Genomic DNA, 19249 nt, shown 5'->3' on the forward strand with positions numbered 1-19249 from the left:
TATGGCAATATAGACTGGAATGAAGAGATAGCAACTGGAAGTAAAGAAAATTAATTTCTTGAGTTTTTGAGGGATAACTACGTCAGACAGCATATAACAGAGGGCACACAAGGATTAATGGTCTTGGATTTGGTCATCTCATCAGAGGATGTAATTATAAATGAGGTGTCAAATTACCCACCAATTGGTGAAAGTGACCATGAGGTGTTTACCTGGGTGGTTGCCAGCAGTGCGAGGACCTCTGTGAGAAAAGGGTATATGTGGAACTAGAAGGGGAGTGATTATGAAGAGCTCAGGAGACAGCTTGCGGGTGTAGCATGGAATGAGGAGTTAGCTGGAAAAGAGATCAATGCAGCTTGGGGGATTTTCAAAAACTATTTAGTAGATGCAATGTCTAAATGTATTCCAAGGGTGAGAAGGTTAAATAAGGTGGGTGTGAGATGGATGAATAAAGAGATTAAGCATGCAATACAGAGAAAAAGGGCATTGTGGAGGCAGCATAAGAGAAGTGGAAATAACTAATTTCATGAGGTCTACAAAGACCAGGCAAGGAGGGTGACTTGGTTGGTGAGAGTAGCTAAAGAGAGGTATGAACAGCAGTTAGCTAATGAATCCAAAAAGAATCCTAGGGAGTTCATTCGATATGTAGCCAGCAAAAGAAAGAATGATTATGGAAGGATGACATTGATTGGAGGAAATGGTATAAAGACAGCTGTTGCAGAATGTGTGGTGGAGATACTTAATGAGCAGTTCATTAAGATCTTTCAATCTTGTGAATGTGACTTCATGGAAAGATTGAGAGCAGTTGATGATGGGTAGGAGAGACTGACTGTAAGTGAGCAAGAGGTGTTTGGGGAGTTGAGTAAACTAGATGTAAATAAGGCTGTGGGACTTGATAATATATCACCGCGTATTCTGAAGGAATGTGCCAGAGAGTTGACACCTGCCTTGACATATTTTTTTAATACGAGTCTTGCACTTGGTCAAGTACCTAAAGAGGTGGAAAGAGGGCAAGATTGTGCCACTTCATAAAGGAGGTGATCGAACTCAAGCATGAAACTATAGGCCTATCTCTGTGTCATGTGTTGCGGTTAAGTTGTTGGAGAAGCTTGTGAGAACTAGTATCCAGAGTTGGGTTGACAACAATGGTATAATCTTTGATGGACAGCATGGATTTGCTAAAGGGAGGTCATGTTTTAGTAATCTACTTACTTATTACAATAAAGTGACTGCTTCCTTGGACAGAGGAGAAAGGTACACAGTAATATACTTGGATTTCGCAAAGGCTTTTGATAGAGCACCTCATGATAAGTTGACAGTCAAACTAGAGCAGATGGGGTTGGATATTAGATTAGTGCATTGGATTGGAGACTGGCTATCTGATAGGTATCAACAAATTGTGTATGGGGGTGCAATATCCAGGAAAAGGAAAGTCACTAGTGGAGTGCCTCAGGGGTCTATTTTAGGGCCATTACTATTTAACTTGTATATTAATGATATTGGCGAAGACTTGGATGGAGATATTCAGTTGTTTGCAGATGATGCAAAGTTGGGACGAACCATGAAGAGTAGAGAAGATGTTGTGGCCTTGCAAGAAGACTGGAATAAATTGAGTGATTGGGCAAGCAAATGGGGATATGAGTTCAATGTTGCAAAATGTAAGGTTTTAAAATTTGGAAAACAAAGATGGGATGCAGAATTTATTTATGCTTGGTGAGAATATGTTGTTGGAGGTAGAGGAAATAAGAGATCTGGGGGTGATAGTGGATAAGGATCTAAAATTTAGGGGACACATCGCCAAAATTGTGAAGACAACACAAAGACTTCTGGGAATGATGCGGAGGACACTGACGTGTAGAAGTAGGGAGATTCTTGTTCCATTGTATAAGGCTTTGATTAGGCCACACATGGACTATTGTGCCCAGATTTGTTCACTGGGTTTTCAGAAGGACGAAGAGATGTTGGAAATGTCTGGAATGTTGAGTATGAGGAAAGATTGAGAAGATGTAATTTGCAGAGTCTGGTGGAGAGAAGGAAGAGGGGAGATATGATAGAGACCTACAAGTTGGTAAGGGGTTGTTATAAGATCAATGGTGGAAAAGTTCTACAGAGAATAGTGGGAGATCAGGGGAGAACCAGAGGTCATCCCTGGAAACTGTATAAAGAGGGTGTGAGTATTGGAGTGAGAGACAGGTTTTTTTTTGCAGAGTTGTGAATGATTGGAATGCCTTGCCTGAGAGTGTGGTGTCTGCAAGGAGTTTGAGTGTGTTTAAGACATGATATGATGAGGTGTGTGTGTGTGATAAAAGGACCTCCCAGATGAGTATTTGACTTCATGAGGTCTTGGGAAATAACAATATTAATAATAATAGGTTTTTACCTTTTTTGGGTGGAATTCACTAAATAGGAAAATCATCCACATTTCATGCTGTTCTCAGTCCCTTCCTGGTTATACAGAATTCCTGCACATATAGCTTTATCTGTTATAGGTAAAAAGGCAGACCAGCAGAAATTAGTTGAAGTGAGCACATGAAGTACACATGCTATCTTAAGTATAAATGTTGATTGGCTGTTCACTCTTGTCCACAGACCACTGAAACAAATCATATCTGTTGTACATTACAGTTCCTTCATCTGTGAATGGCTTGTTTTTTAAAGCATTATTATCACAATTATATATATTGTGTCCTGGTGTGGGTAGTTTAACATTTGTTTATTACTTTTTTTTCCTATTAAAAAATTTATTGGCATAATAATTAACTAAAATACGTTTAATTATTAACACATTCACACTAGGAGATGTTTTATGCTGTATAATGCAACTTAAGGCATGGTATACAGTCCATCATGAACATGTTATCTAGTATTTAACCTTGTTCATGAAAACATGAGAGGCTATTTATGGCTGGCTAGAGGATGCTAGTTAGAACTGTAGGATTATTGCATCTAATACTGAGTCTATTGTATGTTAGTATAATGTTCTTATATTTATGCCTGAAAATGCTCTGGTGAGCAAGGTATTTTTATAAATATCAGAATATTTTTCAGGCAAATAAAATTTAGTTATTATCTGTAGACATTGTTTTAATTAAACAAAAAGATGATTGAACAATTATGTAATAGTGCTTCTTACACCTAGTCAGCTGTATTCTGGCACATTGCATGCATACATACATACATACATACATATATTGTATATAATTACTTACATACCCATTCACTTTGTTTTCTAATAGCCCATATATTTTATTGTGGCCTATAATTTGTTCAGAGACTACATATAATTTTTTGAAGTAGTGGTTAATGTCTGAATGCCATGTGCCTAAGACTGAAACAGCACCATTAATGAAGAAAGAAAGAACGAGATGTCTTACATATATTTGAGTAATTGACTTTGCTGGCTGACAAAAGGAGGGACTGGATAAGAAGTTGATTATACTTTAACTGAAAGGTAGAAAATGAGCAAAAATAGGAGCGAGTGAGAGAAGGGAGGGGATTATATTTTAAGGAATTAAGTTAGAATTGAAGGAGATAATGAGGAATACTATATTTTTTCACTTCATATCATCACACCTGGGGATAAATGGAAGAAGTTGGATCATGGGAATGGTTTCATGGTGTCAGGATGTGTCCATAGGCTTATTGTGGTATTTTAATTTTAATGTGTATTTGGTTTTGTTTGCATTAGTGGATAGTTTGGTAGTATGTTCATTTTATTTTATTTTATTTTATTTTTTTTGTGGGTGGGGTTTGGATAGTTTTACTTTCTGCGTTTTTGATAGTATGGAGAAAAATGTTTAGTTGCTCAGAGAGAAATGTTCTTAAAGTCTATATAAATGACATAACAACCTTCTTGGTAGCTTATTTTGTAAATAGTGTTGTAGTAAGTGTGAGTTTTTATCATGCATTTGTTGGAATCTGCTGCAGTGAGGTATTTAAGGTTGTTTTATGGAGAAAACCAAGAGTATTCATTGTTATGGGAAGTATTGAGGATACTGTGTTTTTGTTGATTGAATAGAAATACCAGCTTTTTTTGGTTGTTTTGGAGATGTTGGAATTTGATGGGGGAGGGGATTAGGATGTTGTGTATAGGGTATTGTATATAGTTTTTGAGGGGACAGGTAGTTTCTCCATAGAAATCTTTAAGTGAATGTTGTTGTTGTGTGTCTTAAATCATGGGCTGGAGGAGGAGGATCATTATGAAATTAGTTTTGGATGAGTTTTTCTATATAAAGGTGATGGTAGTACAGAAGCTGAAAGGTTGGGTATGTCAGCAATAAGATTTAGGAATTTATTCAAGCCATTAGTTTGTTATAACACAGCATCATGAACATGTGTAACATTTGAATACTCCATTATCTTCTCAAAGAAAGACTCATTTAAACACCTAGCAAGCAGGTCCCATTCCATCCACCTTAATGAAAATAAATATCCACTCCTTCATTTGGTGTCTGCAGAGAATTTGAGTGTATTTAAGGTGCAGTTTGATGAGCTGTGTGTATGACAAAAGGACCTCCTAGATGTGTCTTTGACTCCATGTGGTCTTGGGATAATAATAATAATAATAATTTTCCAGATAACCTGCCAGGAAGACTGTAATGTAATTTACATAAGTTCATCTCAAATTCCTTTTCCAAGACATGAAACACTTCAGAGCTCATCCCTGTGAAGTGTCCTACCCATTCCTCTGCATCACTGAAAATGTAGAAAGCAAAAATGACCCTCCTCCAAAACTAAAACATACTATAATGTTATCAGCTGATTATTTAAAAAAAAAAAATTAAGAAACAACCAGTGCAACCAAAACTTGAAACAGCATAAGGAAAGAATGGAAATCTAATAAACATTGGGCACTTTTCAAACTGTACTGTCTTCAGAATAATAATCCCTTTGATTGGATAGGGATTATTGTTCTGTGCTGTTGTTTTCTTTGTCTTTCATTTTTCTTCTCTCCAATGCAGTAACTAAAAAAGCATGATATTAACATCATCATGGGTGATTTCAATGCTAAAGTTGGGAAAGGTAGAAGTGGAGATGTAGTTGGCGAACATGGACTGGGAACAAGAAATGAGAGAGGTGACCGTCTTAATTCTGCCAGGAAGAGGAGCTAATAATCATAAACACATGGTTTAGGCTACCATCCCGAAGGCTGTATACTTTTACGATCACCACAAGATAATAATGGGAATATAGTCAGAAACTAAATTGATTACTTGCTAATTAATCAACGATCTCGAAGTTCTATAAAGAGTACAAAAATCTATCCTAGTGCAGATATTGCTTCTGATCGTAACCTACTGGTGGCAGAGTTGAAACTTAGGCTGAAAGCTATACTTAAGAAACATCAACAAAAAAGGTGTGATTTCGGAAAATTAAAAAACACATGTAAGAAACAAATTGAGTCAAGATCTGAATCAAGAGCTAGCACTTATCAAGATCGATGACATCATGAGGGTTGATGAATCATGGGACAAATTAAAATCTGTCTTCATAGAGAAATGTACCAATACCTTGTGTCTTAATAGAGCAGTAAAAAAGAAAGATTGGATAATTGATGAAATTCTTTCTGTCATGGATCAATGCAGATCATATAAAAATCATAGTCCAACAAAATATAAAGAGGTTCAGAAAATTATTAAACACAAGATCAAAGAAGCCAAAGAAATCTGGATGAATGAAAAAAGTAAAGAAATTGAAATTCTACAGGAAAAGCATGACAATTTTAATCTACACCAAAAACTGAAAGAGACCTTAGGTATATTTAAGAAAACACAATTCTCTGTCCTTCGAAACAAAAAGGGAGAAATAATATCCTAAAAGGATGACAAAATACAAGAATGGGTGAAATATATAGAACTCTTTACTGATAACAGACAGAACCCAGAAAATACTTATGAACATATGGAAGGTCCATGCATTCTAAGATCAGAGATAGAATGTGCACTAAACTCAGCTAAAAATGGTAAAGCCTTAGGCCCAGATAGAATATCAGTAGAAATAGTGACGTTATTAGAAGGTGGCAACATTAATATATTATAAAACTATTTAATAAGATCTACGATACAGGCATAATCCCTCAAGGCTGGTTACAGTCGACCTTCATCATGCTGCCTAAAAAAGCAAATGCAAAAACTTATAATGACTATAGAATGATCAGCCTAATGAGTCACGTTCTCAAAATGTTTCTGAAATTAATTCAAAAAAGAATATACAGAAAATGTGAAGGCACCATCAGTGATACCCAATTCAGCTTTAGAAATGGTTTGGAACAAGAGAGGCTCTTTTCTGTTCTCAGATCTTATTCCAAAAATGTATTGACCAAAACAAGGACATATTCATTTGGTTCATCGACTTCGAGAAAGCATTTGACAAAGTCCAACATGCTAAAATGATTGCACTATTAAAAAGAATTCGATTAGATGGTAAAGACATCAGGATCATTGAAAACTTGTATTGGAACCAAAAGGCATCTGTTCAAGTTGGTGATTCTATGATTAAGGGTATGGAGAGTGGTATGCATGAGGAGTGCTTGGCTGATGGGACAATAGAAAGAGTGGCTTTAGCAATAAAGAGAGGGCATGAAGCAGACACGATGATAGTTATGGTGGGTACGAATGACCTGAGAGGTAGTATAAATCGGGTGGGAAAAGATTTAAGAACATTATTAGATATTGTGAAGAGGAAAAGTGTCAATGGGAGAATAGTGTGTGTGCTGCCTCGTTTTGACAATTACGAGTTAAGTAGACGAGCAATGATAATGAATGATATGATTGCAAGAATGTGCAAAAAAAAGAGATCTGGAATTTGTTGATGTCTGGAGTGTGTTTGAAGGAAAAAGGCAGTTGTATGCTAGAGATGGACTGCATCTTAACATGGAAGGACATAAGCGATTGAAGAAGTTATTGTTTTCTGAACAGGTTGAAGTTATTGGGCAGGGAAACTAATATTGAAAAGGTTGAGTGTAAGAGAGAGAAACTTTAGCACTAATTGTGTACTTATTGATCCTTATAGGCAGAATAAATTGCAGAAGAGAGGGGATAAAAATTGGCATAGGACTACGGTAGTTAGTGACTTATATATCAGTTCTAAAGCCGGTACAAGATCTAGAGGGAATCTGCAATTTTTGTATACCAATGCTAGAAGCATTCGAAATAAGAGAGAAGAATTTTTGGCATTAGTCAGTGAAATCTCACCAAAAGTTGTAGGCATTAGTGAAACTTGGCTGTCAGCAGAAGATGTGGTCACTGGAATTGAATGTGATGGGTACAGTATTTTCAGGGAGGATAGAGAAGATAAAACAGGAGGAGGAGTACTGTTGATGATAGCTGATGTGTTGCAGCCAAAGAAAGTAGTATATCATGATGATAGACATGTGAATGACAGTTCATTTGAGGCAGTCTGGTGCGAAATAGTGACCAACGCAACCAAATATACAGTTGGATGCTGCTATAGGCCAGGGAGTACGGGGGGAGATATTGAATTCATGCATCAGCAACTTAGTGCAATGAGTGAAGGCTTAGTGATTATTATGGGGGATTTTAATTATGGTGATATCAATTGGAAGGAGGAAATATCACGTAGCAAAAAGGAAATGGAGTTCATACATCTTCTACGAGATAATTACTTGAAACAGCACGTAACTGAAGGGACACATGGTGTGAGAGTGTTGGACCTGGTTATTGGTTCAGAGGTTATATGCATAAGTAAGGTGTCCTCGTTACCTCCAGTTGGTGAAAGCGATCATGTGGTATTGACTTGGGAGGTTGCAAAATCTGTGGATTTTTCTATTAAGAAGGGGTATGTACGGAACTACAGGTTAGGCAATTATAACAAGCTTCGGAGTGAGCTTGCAGCCATCCCATGGCAGAACATATTGCAAGGGAAAGATGTTAGCAGTGCTTGGGATAAAATCAGCGGGTATCTGAGGAAAGCAATATCAGATTGTGTCCCCATGGTCAGGAGGTCAAACAAGGCAGGCATTAGATGGATGAGCAGTAGTATCAAGCTTGAACTGCAAAAAAAGAAAATGTTATGGAGAATTTCCAAGGAGAAAGGCGATCAGGACAACCATGAGCAGTACAAGGCTCAAGCTAGGAAGGTTACCAGCATAGTAAGAAAAGCTAAATCAGATTATGAGAAGACCTTAGCCAAAGAGATCAAGGGTAATCCCAAAGAGTTCTTCCGCTATGTGGCAAGTAAGAGGAAGAATGACTTCGGAAGGATAACTTTAGTGGGTGCTGATGGTATTGAGGTGACAAAATCAGAGGTAATAGTCGAGTTACTGAGTGATCACTTTTCAAAAGTCTGTCACCCAAGTGAGGATATCTCTATACCTATAGCAATACCTAATGTGAGAATTGAAGCTAAAAAATCAGAGGTATTAAATATATTGCAAAACTTAAATGCAAACACTGCGGTAGGCTTAGGTGGAATATCAGCTCAGGTGTTGCGTGAATGTGCAAATGAATTGTCAACCCCTCTTACCTGGATATTTAATTTAAGTTTGAACTCTGGTATGGTCCCTAGGGAGTGGAAGTTAGGCAAAGTGGTTCCTTTGCATAAGGGTGGCTCTAAAACAGCGGTATTGAATTACAGACCAATCACCATCTCAGGAGTAGTGGTAAAAGTATTGGAAAAGTTGGTTAAAGACAAAATTCAAGAATGGGTGGATCAGGATATGATACTCTATAGAGGCCAACATGGTTTTGTTAAAGGTAGATCCTGCCTTAGCAATCTATTAAACTATTCCTAATAGAATAACATCTGAGTTGGACAAAGGAACTGGCTACACAGTGGTACTTCTGGATTTTGCTAAGGCTTTTGACAGGATACCCCATAGAACACTGTTACGCAAATTGGAGCAGATGGGAATGGATATTAAATTGGTGATATGGATAGGAGAATGGCTCAGGGAGAGATACCATAAGGTGGTGTATGGAGGAGCCGAGTCCAGAATGAGGCAGGTGACCAGTGGTGTGCCTCAGGGCTCTGTGCTTGGGCCAATGTTGTTTAATTTGTATATAAATGATATAGGAAACGGCTTAAAGGGAGATATTCAGTTGTTTGCTGATGATGCAAAGTTGTGTAGTGCAATAAAAAATCAAGCTGATGTTGAAAGTTTGCAGGAGGATTTAAATAAGCTGGTAAAATGGGCAAAAGAAAATGGATGTCAGTTCAATGTGGAAAAGTGTAAAGTCTTGCATTTTGGGATTAAAAGATTACCAGCTGTGTACTACATAGATGGAAAGGTACTCCAAGAGATTGATGAGGCTAGGGACTTAGGGGTATTGGTAGATAGGGAGATGAAGTTCAGAGGACACATTGCTAAGGTGTCCAAGATTGCACATAGGATTACTTGGTTGTTGAGGAACACACTGACATCTAGAGATAAAGAGGTTATTATTCCCCTTTATAAAGCATTGATACTTCCACATTTGGATTACTGTGCTCAGGTCTGGTCACCTGGATTCCTTGGAGATGAGGAGGCTGTGGAGAGGGTTCAGAGAAGAGTGACCAAGTTGGTGAGTGATATAAAAAATGCTCCCTACATTGATAGATTGAGAGCTTGTGGATTGCAGAGATTGGTTGATAGGCGAAGAAGAGGGGATATGATAGAAACATTCAAATTACTAGAAGGTTTTTATAGGATTGATGCAGGGGAAATGTTTCAGCTGTGTTGATAGTGATGGAAGAACAAGAGGTCATCTCTGGAAATTAAAGAAGAGTGTGGTTAACAAAGGTGTCAGAACAAGGTTTTTTGCCTGGAGGCTGGTGAATGAGTGGAATTCATTGCCTGACTTAGTTGTGAGCTCTTCGTCTGTAAATGAATTCAAGAAGAGATATGACAGATATTGTTTTGCTAGTTTGGGTCTCCCGCGATGAGTCTACTGACTCCATGGAGATACCCATAATAATAATAATAAATAATAATAATAATAAATAAAAGTTGATGACATTATTACAGACTCCATTAACATTAAACGAGGAGTAAGGCAAGGATGTGTATTGTCACCTCTTCTTTTTAACATATACTCATAAGCCATATTTTAAAAAGTCTTGAAAGGAAGGATTAGTGTAAATGGTGTAATCATCTGTAACATCCGATATACTGATGATACAGCTCTCCTGACTAACAATATTCAGGATCTTCAAAATCTTCTGGAACTAGTGAATGAAGAGAGTGAAAAAATGGGATTAAAAATAAATATCACCAAAACTAAATTCATGGTCATAAGCAAGAAACCAATTCTTAATTCAGCACTTTAAATGGAAAACAAATCGAAAGAGTGGTAAAGTTTAAATATCTCGGATGTTGGTTAAATGAAGATTGCAATCCAGAAATGGAAATAAAAGTTAGAATTGAAATGGCAAGAAAAAAATTTTCTCTTGATGAAATCAACACTGTGTAACCACAGTTTAAATTTAGAGCTTAGAGTACGCAATGGTTAAATGCTATATATGGTCTGTACTGCTGTACGGTGCAGAAACGTGGACCATGAAGACAACATCAATAAAAAGTCTAATCAGGAAGTACTGGAACAAATGGGGAAATCTTGTGAACTTTTAGATTCCATAAAAAGAAGGAAAACTGCATATCTTGGTCACCTCCTTTGTAATGAAAAATATAAGATACTTCAATTTATTATAAAAGGGAAGATACATGGAAGAAGAGGACAAGGAAGATGAAGAAAATCTTGGCTGGCAGACATCAGACAGTGGACCGGTATGGACTTTGAGAGACTCTGAGTGGCTGAGAACTGCTCAAAATTTGCCAAGGTGGTTGCCGACCTCCAATAACAGATGGCCATGCTGCAACATGATTTGAATCTACAACCTGTTATTTGGAAAGCAGAAACACTATCCATTTGTAGTGAGGCCAGTGTTTAATGCTGCTGTAAAGCAAAAGATGTAATTCCCCCCCCCCCCCCAAAAAATTATTTGATTGTGATTCTCTTTCCCATATTTCTCAGTTTTCTTTCCCCTTTATTAGTTGTTTTATTTTAGTTTTTTAACCACTGCTGGCTTTCATATAATATTATCAGAATACTTTGACATGTTTTGTCTCTCTAACTTCCAACTATTAGTTACTGATATATTAGATGCATTCATCTGGTAATAGACTTCTGTTGTTTTTACATCTTGGATGATGATCTCGAAACATCCTTTAATATCTTTTATTCTGTTCAAAGACAGTAGTAGTTCACTACTGCTGCCTATGTTATTTCTACTTTTGTGCTTTTGTATTTGATTATTGATACCGATCATAACATTTAAACGCAGGCCAATTTTCTGAATGTCCAGTATTATTGCTCAGCACTTGAAATTATAAATTCTAAGCAAATTCAGAAGGATCAAAACTGCAGTGTAATTACAATTGAAGAGTTGCAGTAATAAATTTCTTTTAGAAAAGCATTGATGCTGTTGGACTTCTCAATAATTTGTTATAGTGGATGAGTTCACTATGCTGATATAGTGAGTGCTGACTATACTTATTTCATAATTTTATTGTTTGGTAATTACCATAGTTACATGATTTGGTTTCTAAATGCAGTGGTGAATGTTATTAATTCTCAGTAGCACTGCTCATGTTCAAATATAATTTAAGTTACAACTTAAAGTGAAAATCCTCATTAATAATGCAAGTAGTGAAAAACCATGTCTTGTAATAAATATTTTATGCTTTTTTGAAATAAGACAGTTTGTTGTTAATTTAGTTACATTTTTATAGATGAAATGTTCACAATATGAAAAGATGGAACAGACAGTTAATTCTCTTACTACTGAAAATCAGAAATTGCAGAGAGTTATGGAAACAACCCTGAAAAAGATGGAGGAGATGCAGCAAGACATGCAAGGACTGGAAACTGAAAATCAAAAACTCAATAATAATGTTGAATCATTAAAAGCATCCATTCATAAGTATCATGATCTTGAAAGAGAGTCAACCCATTTTGAAGCTGAGAACCATAAATTAGAACAAGAGAGGAGAGGATTAGAAAAAGAAAACAATCGACTGAAGCATGCCATAGAGGTAAGCTGTTTTTTAGTCTATCTTAATACAAAAGTTTTATTAAGAGTCATAAATTGTTATATATGCTTTTAAGTTAATAAGGATATTAATTAAATGCTAAGGTTTATCTACATTTAATTATTAATCACTCTTTTTGTTCACTCCTTTTCAGATGAACTTTTTAAAAGTTCTGCATGAAAAACTCTTTAGTGTAGCATTATAAAATTGTATAGTTTTAACATACATACATAAGAATTTTAAACATAAGAATTTTAAAATTTTAACATAAGAATATATGTGCAATTTAGCTACTTATCTGATTATTTGATAATGAAATTATGCCAAATTGTGTGGCCAGAAGGACCTGGCTTTATTGGCATTGCAGTTAATCTGCAGGAAACCAGTAAGAGTTGAAAATAAAGTTAGATATTATACCAGCCTAGTTGATCGAGTGGTTAGCATATCTGCTCTCCAGACAAAAGGCTGTGGGTTCGAACCCTACTGTGGGCTCGAACCCTACTGTGGGCATGGATGTTGTTATTGTCTGTGAAAATACTAGTGGTAGTAATGGACAGTAGATGGCATTGGTGTAGATGATGAGGTTGAGTGTTGGAGACAGTTGTAGAGTTGGTGTCCTCCCTCGATGAGTCTTCAACTCCCTGGAGGTGTCAAATAATAATAACTTACGTACTGATCATGGAGATATTAAAAAAATAAGGATATTCTTTAAAAATGTAATGTTTTGATTTATTTTTGTGAATAGAGAAGTACTTCTGATTTTTATATTTTTAAAATCCATAGGTAAAGGATTCAACTATTGAAGAATATTCTTCTCGCATTTCTTTTCTTGAGAGAGAGAATAGACAGCTTCAAAGGGATGTTGAAAACTTTAATCAGATTGCAACCCGTCTTAGAGATATTGAAAGAGAACATAAAGATTTAACTCAGCAATCAACTGTGGATAAAAAGACTCTTGGAGCACTGCGACAGGTATTGTTGCTTTTCACTGTTATATCTTGTTAATGCAATCTGCACTGTGAAAAAATTGTTAGCTGTAATAATTTGTAAGTTTGAGGTACTTACAAATTCCACCATTGTTTATTCCTAATTACACAAAGTACTTTGTGTAATTCCAGGCCATACTCCTGCATGACAGATCAGATTGCTAAGAATCAAATGAAGCATAATAGATTATACAATTATATAAATATATTCATTTTATAATGGGGCAGAGGTGCTTATGATTTATGGTATTAACTTTACATAGTATTGGCAAGAGAACTCTTCCTCTTAAGATTCAGATTGAAGATGGAACAGTTTAATTTAATCTGTATATTTAATTAATCTATATTAAAACTCCTATTAAATCATATGGTCAGTACAGATCCTGTGCTCACTCTTTTGGAATGAATATTTTGTATTTAACAGTAAGAACATAAGATAAAAAGAATAAAATGATGTCAAGTTTCTGTGGTTTGTATTGTTTATAACACTATTTCCAGTATAAACTATAATAAAAACTACAAAATAAAAAATTTTATTCTATTTTTACTACCATTTGAATTGTTTCCAGAATTGATTTAATGTTTTGAGTAAAGTAACAAGTATTTTTATAGTTTGAAGATTCTGATTCGAAATTTTGCAAATTATTGGCAACTTCATTTTTTACACCACAGTGTAAAAATATGAAGTCAAAGTTGTTTTATTCTACTAGTTTCTTATGCACTAGCATAAATCATCAGGAATAAAGATGCTTAAAAGCATCTTTTTTTTTAAATTTGAAAATATATAGCATCAGAAGGATTTTTAATACGTAAACTGACATACATAGAATTGTAGTTGTATTGATGGTGCATATCACGTTGATGTTATACACATAATTCATTGCTGATTTGTGCTATGTAGCATCTATCTATCATAGCCTAGTTCAGTGCATCTCAGGCCAGCCACATTTGGTTTGAGATAAAGTTTTGCTTTTTGTAACACTCCATTAGATGTGAATATAGTTGCTGAATTCAGTATATGTCATAGTCATGAATTGCCATATAATCTAATGTTTTTTATTAGTAGCATGAAAAGCAGGCTTGATTTTTGAACTCTGTTCCTTTACGTCTTTCATAAATTCTTTCATTTAAATTTTTCCTGAACAGCCTATTTGTTGTTGACATAATTATTTTAATGACCTAATCAACTATGGAGCACCTAAAATCTATAAAGAAGATTAAGAAGCTATCTCATTAACACTGATTGTAGACGCCAGTCATTCTCTGACATGTCACCTAGCTAAGTGTTTAATGAAACTTTTCTTATATCAGAAAAACATCTTTCTATATTAACAAATGAAAAAATTATCAAGATAAAGGGCACCGTTTTGGATCAGACAGATATATATATTAGTAAGTTTAAACATAATGAGTCTCATTACTATTGTTCCTAGGGAAGACATGATATTGTATTGCCACTAGAACAGTTATTTCCATCAGCCTTTTTAATCAAATTTCTAGATAAAATTTTCTTCAAATGCAAAGACACACTGCAAACATAAAGAAGGTTTAACAATGGGAACATCAAAAGACATATTTTGGTGATTACACCATATTTTTTATTATTCAGTTATATAACATACTGAAATAATAGTTCCCTACAAGTTTCGTAAATCGTAGGATTTACATCTTCAGGGGTAAATAGTATAACTTAAAAGATTAAACAAGAGAAATTAATAAATACAAATTGTTAAGTATTTTAGTTCTTCATTACATCTTTCTTGTGTGCTGGAGATATTGTATGCTCTGTCTCAAAGAGTTTTAATTAAGCTTATTTTTTGCGAAGGATGGTGGTGTGAGGCTGCATTTAGAAATCTTCCTGTATTGGTCGGCTTCCTATATACTGAGAAGGAGAGTTTATTTTCTTCATTAACTTCTAATAGAATATCTAGAAAAGGAAGTTTTTTATTTTCCTCTTGTTCTAAAGTGAATTTTATGGTGTTGTGAAAATTGTTGAGATAATCTTTAAAATTGATAAGTTCATCTGTTGTTCCATTCCATATGATGAAAATATCTCCTTCTCAGTATATAGGAAGCCGACCAACACAGGACGATTTCTAAATGCAGCCTTACACCACTATCCTTCACAAAAAATGAGCTTAATTAAAACTCTTCGAGACAGAGCATATAATATCTCCAGCACACAAGAAAGATATAATGAAGAACTAAAATACTTAACACAAATCCTCCAACAGAATGGGTATGAAACAAAAACCATCAAGAGAATCCTTAAAATGCCTCCAACTAACAACACAATAAAACAGGATTACAAAAAACGCAATCTCGCTTCCTTATATCAGAAATGTTACAGATAAGCTAGCCAAATTAATGAACAAACACAACGTAAAAGTAGCCTTTCTTCCTATGGAAAAAATCTCAAGATTCCTACATCCACCAAACCCACCTCATCATCCTCTTAAAAAACCAGGAGTCTACAAAATCCATTGCTCTTGTGGGATTTGCTACGTAGGACAGACAGGAAGATTTGGAGAAATACGCATGGCTGAACACCAAAAAGATATACAATACAAAAGAGAACAAAAAGCGAGTCTTGCTTTCCATACCACTTCCATTGGACACGATGTACTCTGGCAAAAAATGACGATGATACATAGAAAACAACTGCTAGATAAGAAAATTTAAAGAAGCTGCTAATATCCTGAAAAAACCCAACCCAATGCAATAAAAATCAAGGTTTAATTCTCCAAGTGTGGTCAGCTCTAATAAAAAATCTACCTCAATCTGAGCTTGGACTGTATCAACGAGAACAAGAACACGTGACATCGTCCAGTATTGTTCAACATCAATAACTTTTTATATCTGCATTCTGTTATTTGAGTTTATGAATAGCCAGACGGTTATGATTTGCATTTATTAATATCTCTTGTTTAAACTTTAAGTTATACTATTTACCCCTGAAGATGTAAAGCCTACGATTTACGAAACTTGTCGGGAACTATTATTTCAGTATGTTATATAACTGAATAATAAAAAATGTGGTGTAATCACCGAAAAATGTCTTTTGAACCAATTAGCCACAGAAGTCTATGCCTGCAATGGGAACATCAATTTCTTCCTATTTAGCAAATATGTTTGTGGTATCTTTTGAGAAGATGGCTATTGAAATATATCACACAAAGCCAAAAATTTGGCTCCATTATGTCGATGATATGATAAACTCTGCATTTTCCAAGCCTTAATTACCCAAGTGCCTCATGTAACCAAATTACTTATTTCAAATCAGCCTAGTTTTGCCATCAGAGGCACAATGTCCTGATATCGGTTATGATTGTTTTTGCATATGTAGCCTAATAAAGGACAAATTGATAATTGCAACTATTCACTTTTTTTAAAACATGTTTTTAATTTCCATCCCTATGTTGGAATTCTTTCAATTAAACTACATTGCAATAAGTGTAAAAGCATGAAGACCGATGTGGATTAATTTTTATTTATTTATTTTTTATATATGTTAAATGTAATTCTATTTTGTGTTTAGTATGGTAGTTTTAGTTTGAAAATTTGCCCATGTTACATTTTCAAAGACATACTTTGTCAATAAAACATGAGAAGAACTGAAAATAAGAATCATCAATATAAGGAGTATTAATGGAAAGGAAATTTAATTTGCAGAAAACCTAGAAAAGTACCATGTTGACATAATTGGTAGTACTGAGACAGAAAAAAAGATTAAAAAAAGTAGCCCAGACTTTACTAAATGTAAAAGTAAAAAGGAGTAGCAATAGCATTCAATACCAAAAATGATAATAAACTTTTTGTTTCGCAGGTTTCAAGTAGAGTCATATGGACAAACTTCAGAATGGAGGACAGTGAAACTTATTTATGCCCACAGAAGATTCTTCTAAGAAAGAAATTCAAGAATTTTTCAAATCATCAGAACAGGCAGTTGACAAAGAAAATAGAAAAAAATGACCCTTGTTGGAGATTTAAATAGCAGATTAGGAAATGAATCCCACAATCCATATAGGAACTTGTATCCTGAACCAAGCAACAATGACATAGTTAATGTGGAGAAAAGGGCAAGGCTAATAATAATTGTAAGTATATGCTGAACTTCTGTTCAGGACATGAAAATTTTTGTTCCAATACCATGGAACATCATGTTCCAATATAAAGATGTGTACAAATTCACGTGGAGAGAAGACACAAGAAATAAGAAAGCCTGATCTTCATGCTGGTTCAGGATACAAAAGTGAACAGAGAATTTGAAATTGTAAGTGGCCATGACTTAGGTCTAAGTAGGATAAAAATGAATATCGCATTGAAATGAACAGTATGTAAGACAGTTTTCAAAAGAATTAAAGTTCAGCAGCTTTTGCATGTAAACTGTAGACTCAAGTATACAACATTATTGAAGAAGAAAAAAAACAGTTTGAAAACAAGAACCAAACCTTGCAGTCTCAGTGGTAAACTGAAGAAAATATTAATTGATTATCTAGGGAGGTATGTGGTGAAGTTGTCTGTAAGGATAGAAAAATAAGAACACCATGGTGGACACTAGAAGTTAAAGAAGCAGTCCTAGAAAAGAAGAAAGAATATCAAAGATTCCTTTCTTCTTTTAGTATTAAAAGAAGAAAGATGATCGAGTTTTACTAGCATTGTTAAAATTACCAAGATGATTAGCATACTGTTATATTGTTCTATAATTGTTATCTATGTTATATTATATATGTTGTCTTATTTTTCTTTATTAATTAAAGATCTTTCATCTATCATGTACTCAATTGTTAACTAACTCAGTCTACCCTATTACATGAAATTTTTAATAGATCTTAGGCCTACTCTTAAATTTAGTGATAGTATACATGAACTAGAACAAAAAGAGGTAGTCTTAAGAAAGAATCAACTCTTCTATTCTTTCTGATGGGTGGTTCCCTTTTTGATACAGAGAAATTTATTTTTAACTGTGCCACTCCGCACCTAGATATTTGCAAGCATAACATCTAGGAATCATTAATCAGTGAGAACAATATCACTACTACTTCAAGGTTTTACAAAAATGATTATTCTGCCCGTAAACACATCACAATTATGATCCTATTTCATTAGATTGGGTTCCCGCTTAGATTCCAACATTTTTATGAGTGGTACAATGAAACTAAGTAAGGCAAGCACATTGTTAAATTTAAAACAAAATATTTATTACGTTCAAGCATGAAATTTACACAAGTTATGAAAGCACAAAATTATATCAATTGACCAAAAGTTCAAGCATTTTACCCTAAAGCAATGCAACTCAAAATTCACTAAAACATCATCTGACTCAATTAGGTAATTTACTTAAAGACCATACTCTATTTATAGTAATAAACTACATAATTCAATCTATTGATATCAGACATTAAAACTATACACTTGCAGCTGCTACTCAGTTTAGACATTCAATTTAACATGCAGCACTTTCCCTACTCTATTACTTATTTTCCTGAAGTCCTTCAAGTCCTTATCTATCTCCTAACACGTTCTGTGGGAACAAACATTAACTCATTTCACACATTTCTAAGAACTGAAAATGATCTTACACGTGTTCTCAAGGAACAAACAAATTGCTATGATACGTTCCCTTGGAACAACCATTGATACTTGTGCACATTCAATATGAACACCCATTGAGATAATACACGTCCCTTCTAAACATTTACATAATAAGAAGAAAAGAGTTCCTTACCAGGACTAAAGATATACTTTGCCTGGTCACAGATGTTGCTGTGACCAGGTCCTGGCCCTGACAACACAGATTGAAGCAGGCTTCCAGAAGAAAGTTAAATCCAGAGTTACTTTCATTGACCTAACATCAGCTTATGACACAGTCTGGATCAGGGGACTTCTAAAGCTAAGCAATATCATAAGGTGCAAAACAACTTTCCAGCTTTTTGAATCCATTCTCTCCAATAGAAAGATCCGGGTCATTATTGGTGGAAAAAAGAGCAGACCCAGATTCCTCCACAGGGCTCTGTGTTATCCCCTTTACTATTTAACATCTACGTGTGACTTACCACATACCAGCTGAAGCAAAAATATATATGCCGATGATCTCGCGATCTTACACCAGGCCAGTCTATCTCCTTTGCCAACCTGGAAACAACCTTGAACCCAGACCTGAACATTCTGGAGGTGTACTTCAAGCACTGGTACCTGAAGCTAAATCCAACAAAAACCGTGTCCACAGCATTCC

At 35.0% G+C, this 19249-nt stretch overlaps 1 protein-coding gene across 3 annotated transcripts in view; it reads left to right on the forward strand.

Moving 5' to 3' along the window:
• The window catches only part of Girdin (protein girdin), a 576472-nt gene that overhangs the window by 290825 nt on the left and 266398 nt on the right, over positions 1-19249 (forward strand). For all 3 annotated transcript variants that reach the window (XM_090411135.1, XM_090411137.1, XM_090411136.1), the window contains exons 16-17: positions 11729-12031; positions 12812-13000. In XM_090411135.1, coding sequence (XP_090267261.1) covers positions 11729-12031; positions 12812-13000 — 492 coding nt within the window. The remainder of the gene's footprint in view (positions 1-11728; positions 12032-12811; positions 13001-19249) is intronic.

This window comes from Typopeltis vanoorti, chromosome 21 (assembly GCF_054136105.1).
Source record: "Typopeltis vanoorti isolate ZY-2024b chromosome 21, IOZ_Tvanoo_1.0, whole genome shotgun sequence".
NCBI classification, from domain to species: domain Eukaryota; kingdom Metazoa; phylum Arthropoda; class Arachnida; order Uropygi; family Thelyphonidae; genus Typopeltis; species Typopeltis vanoorti.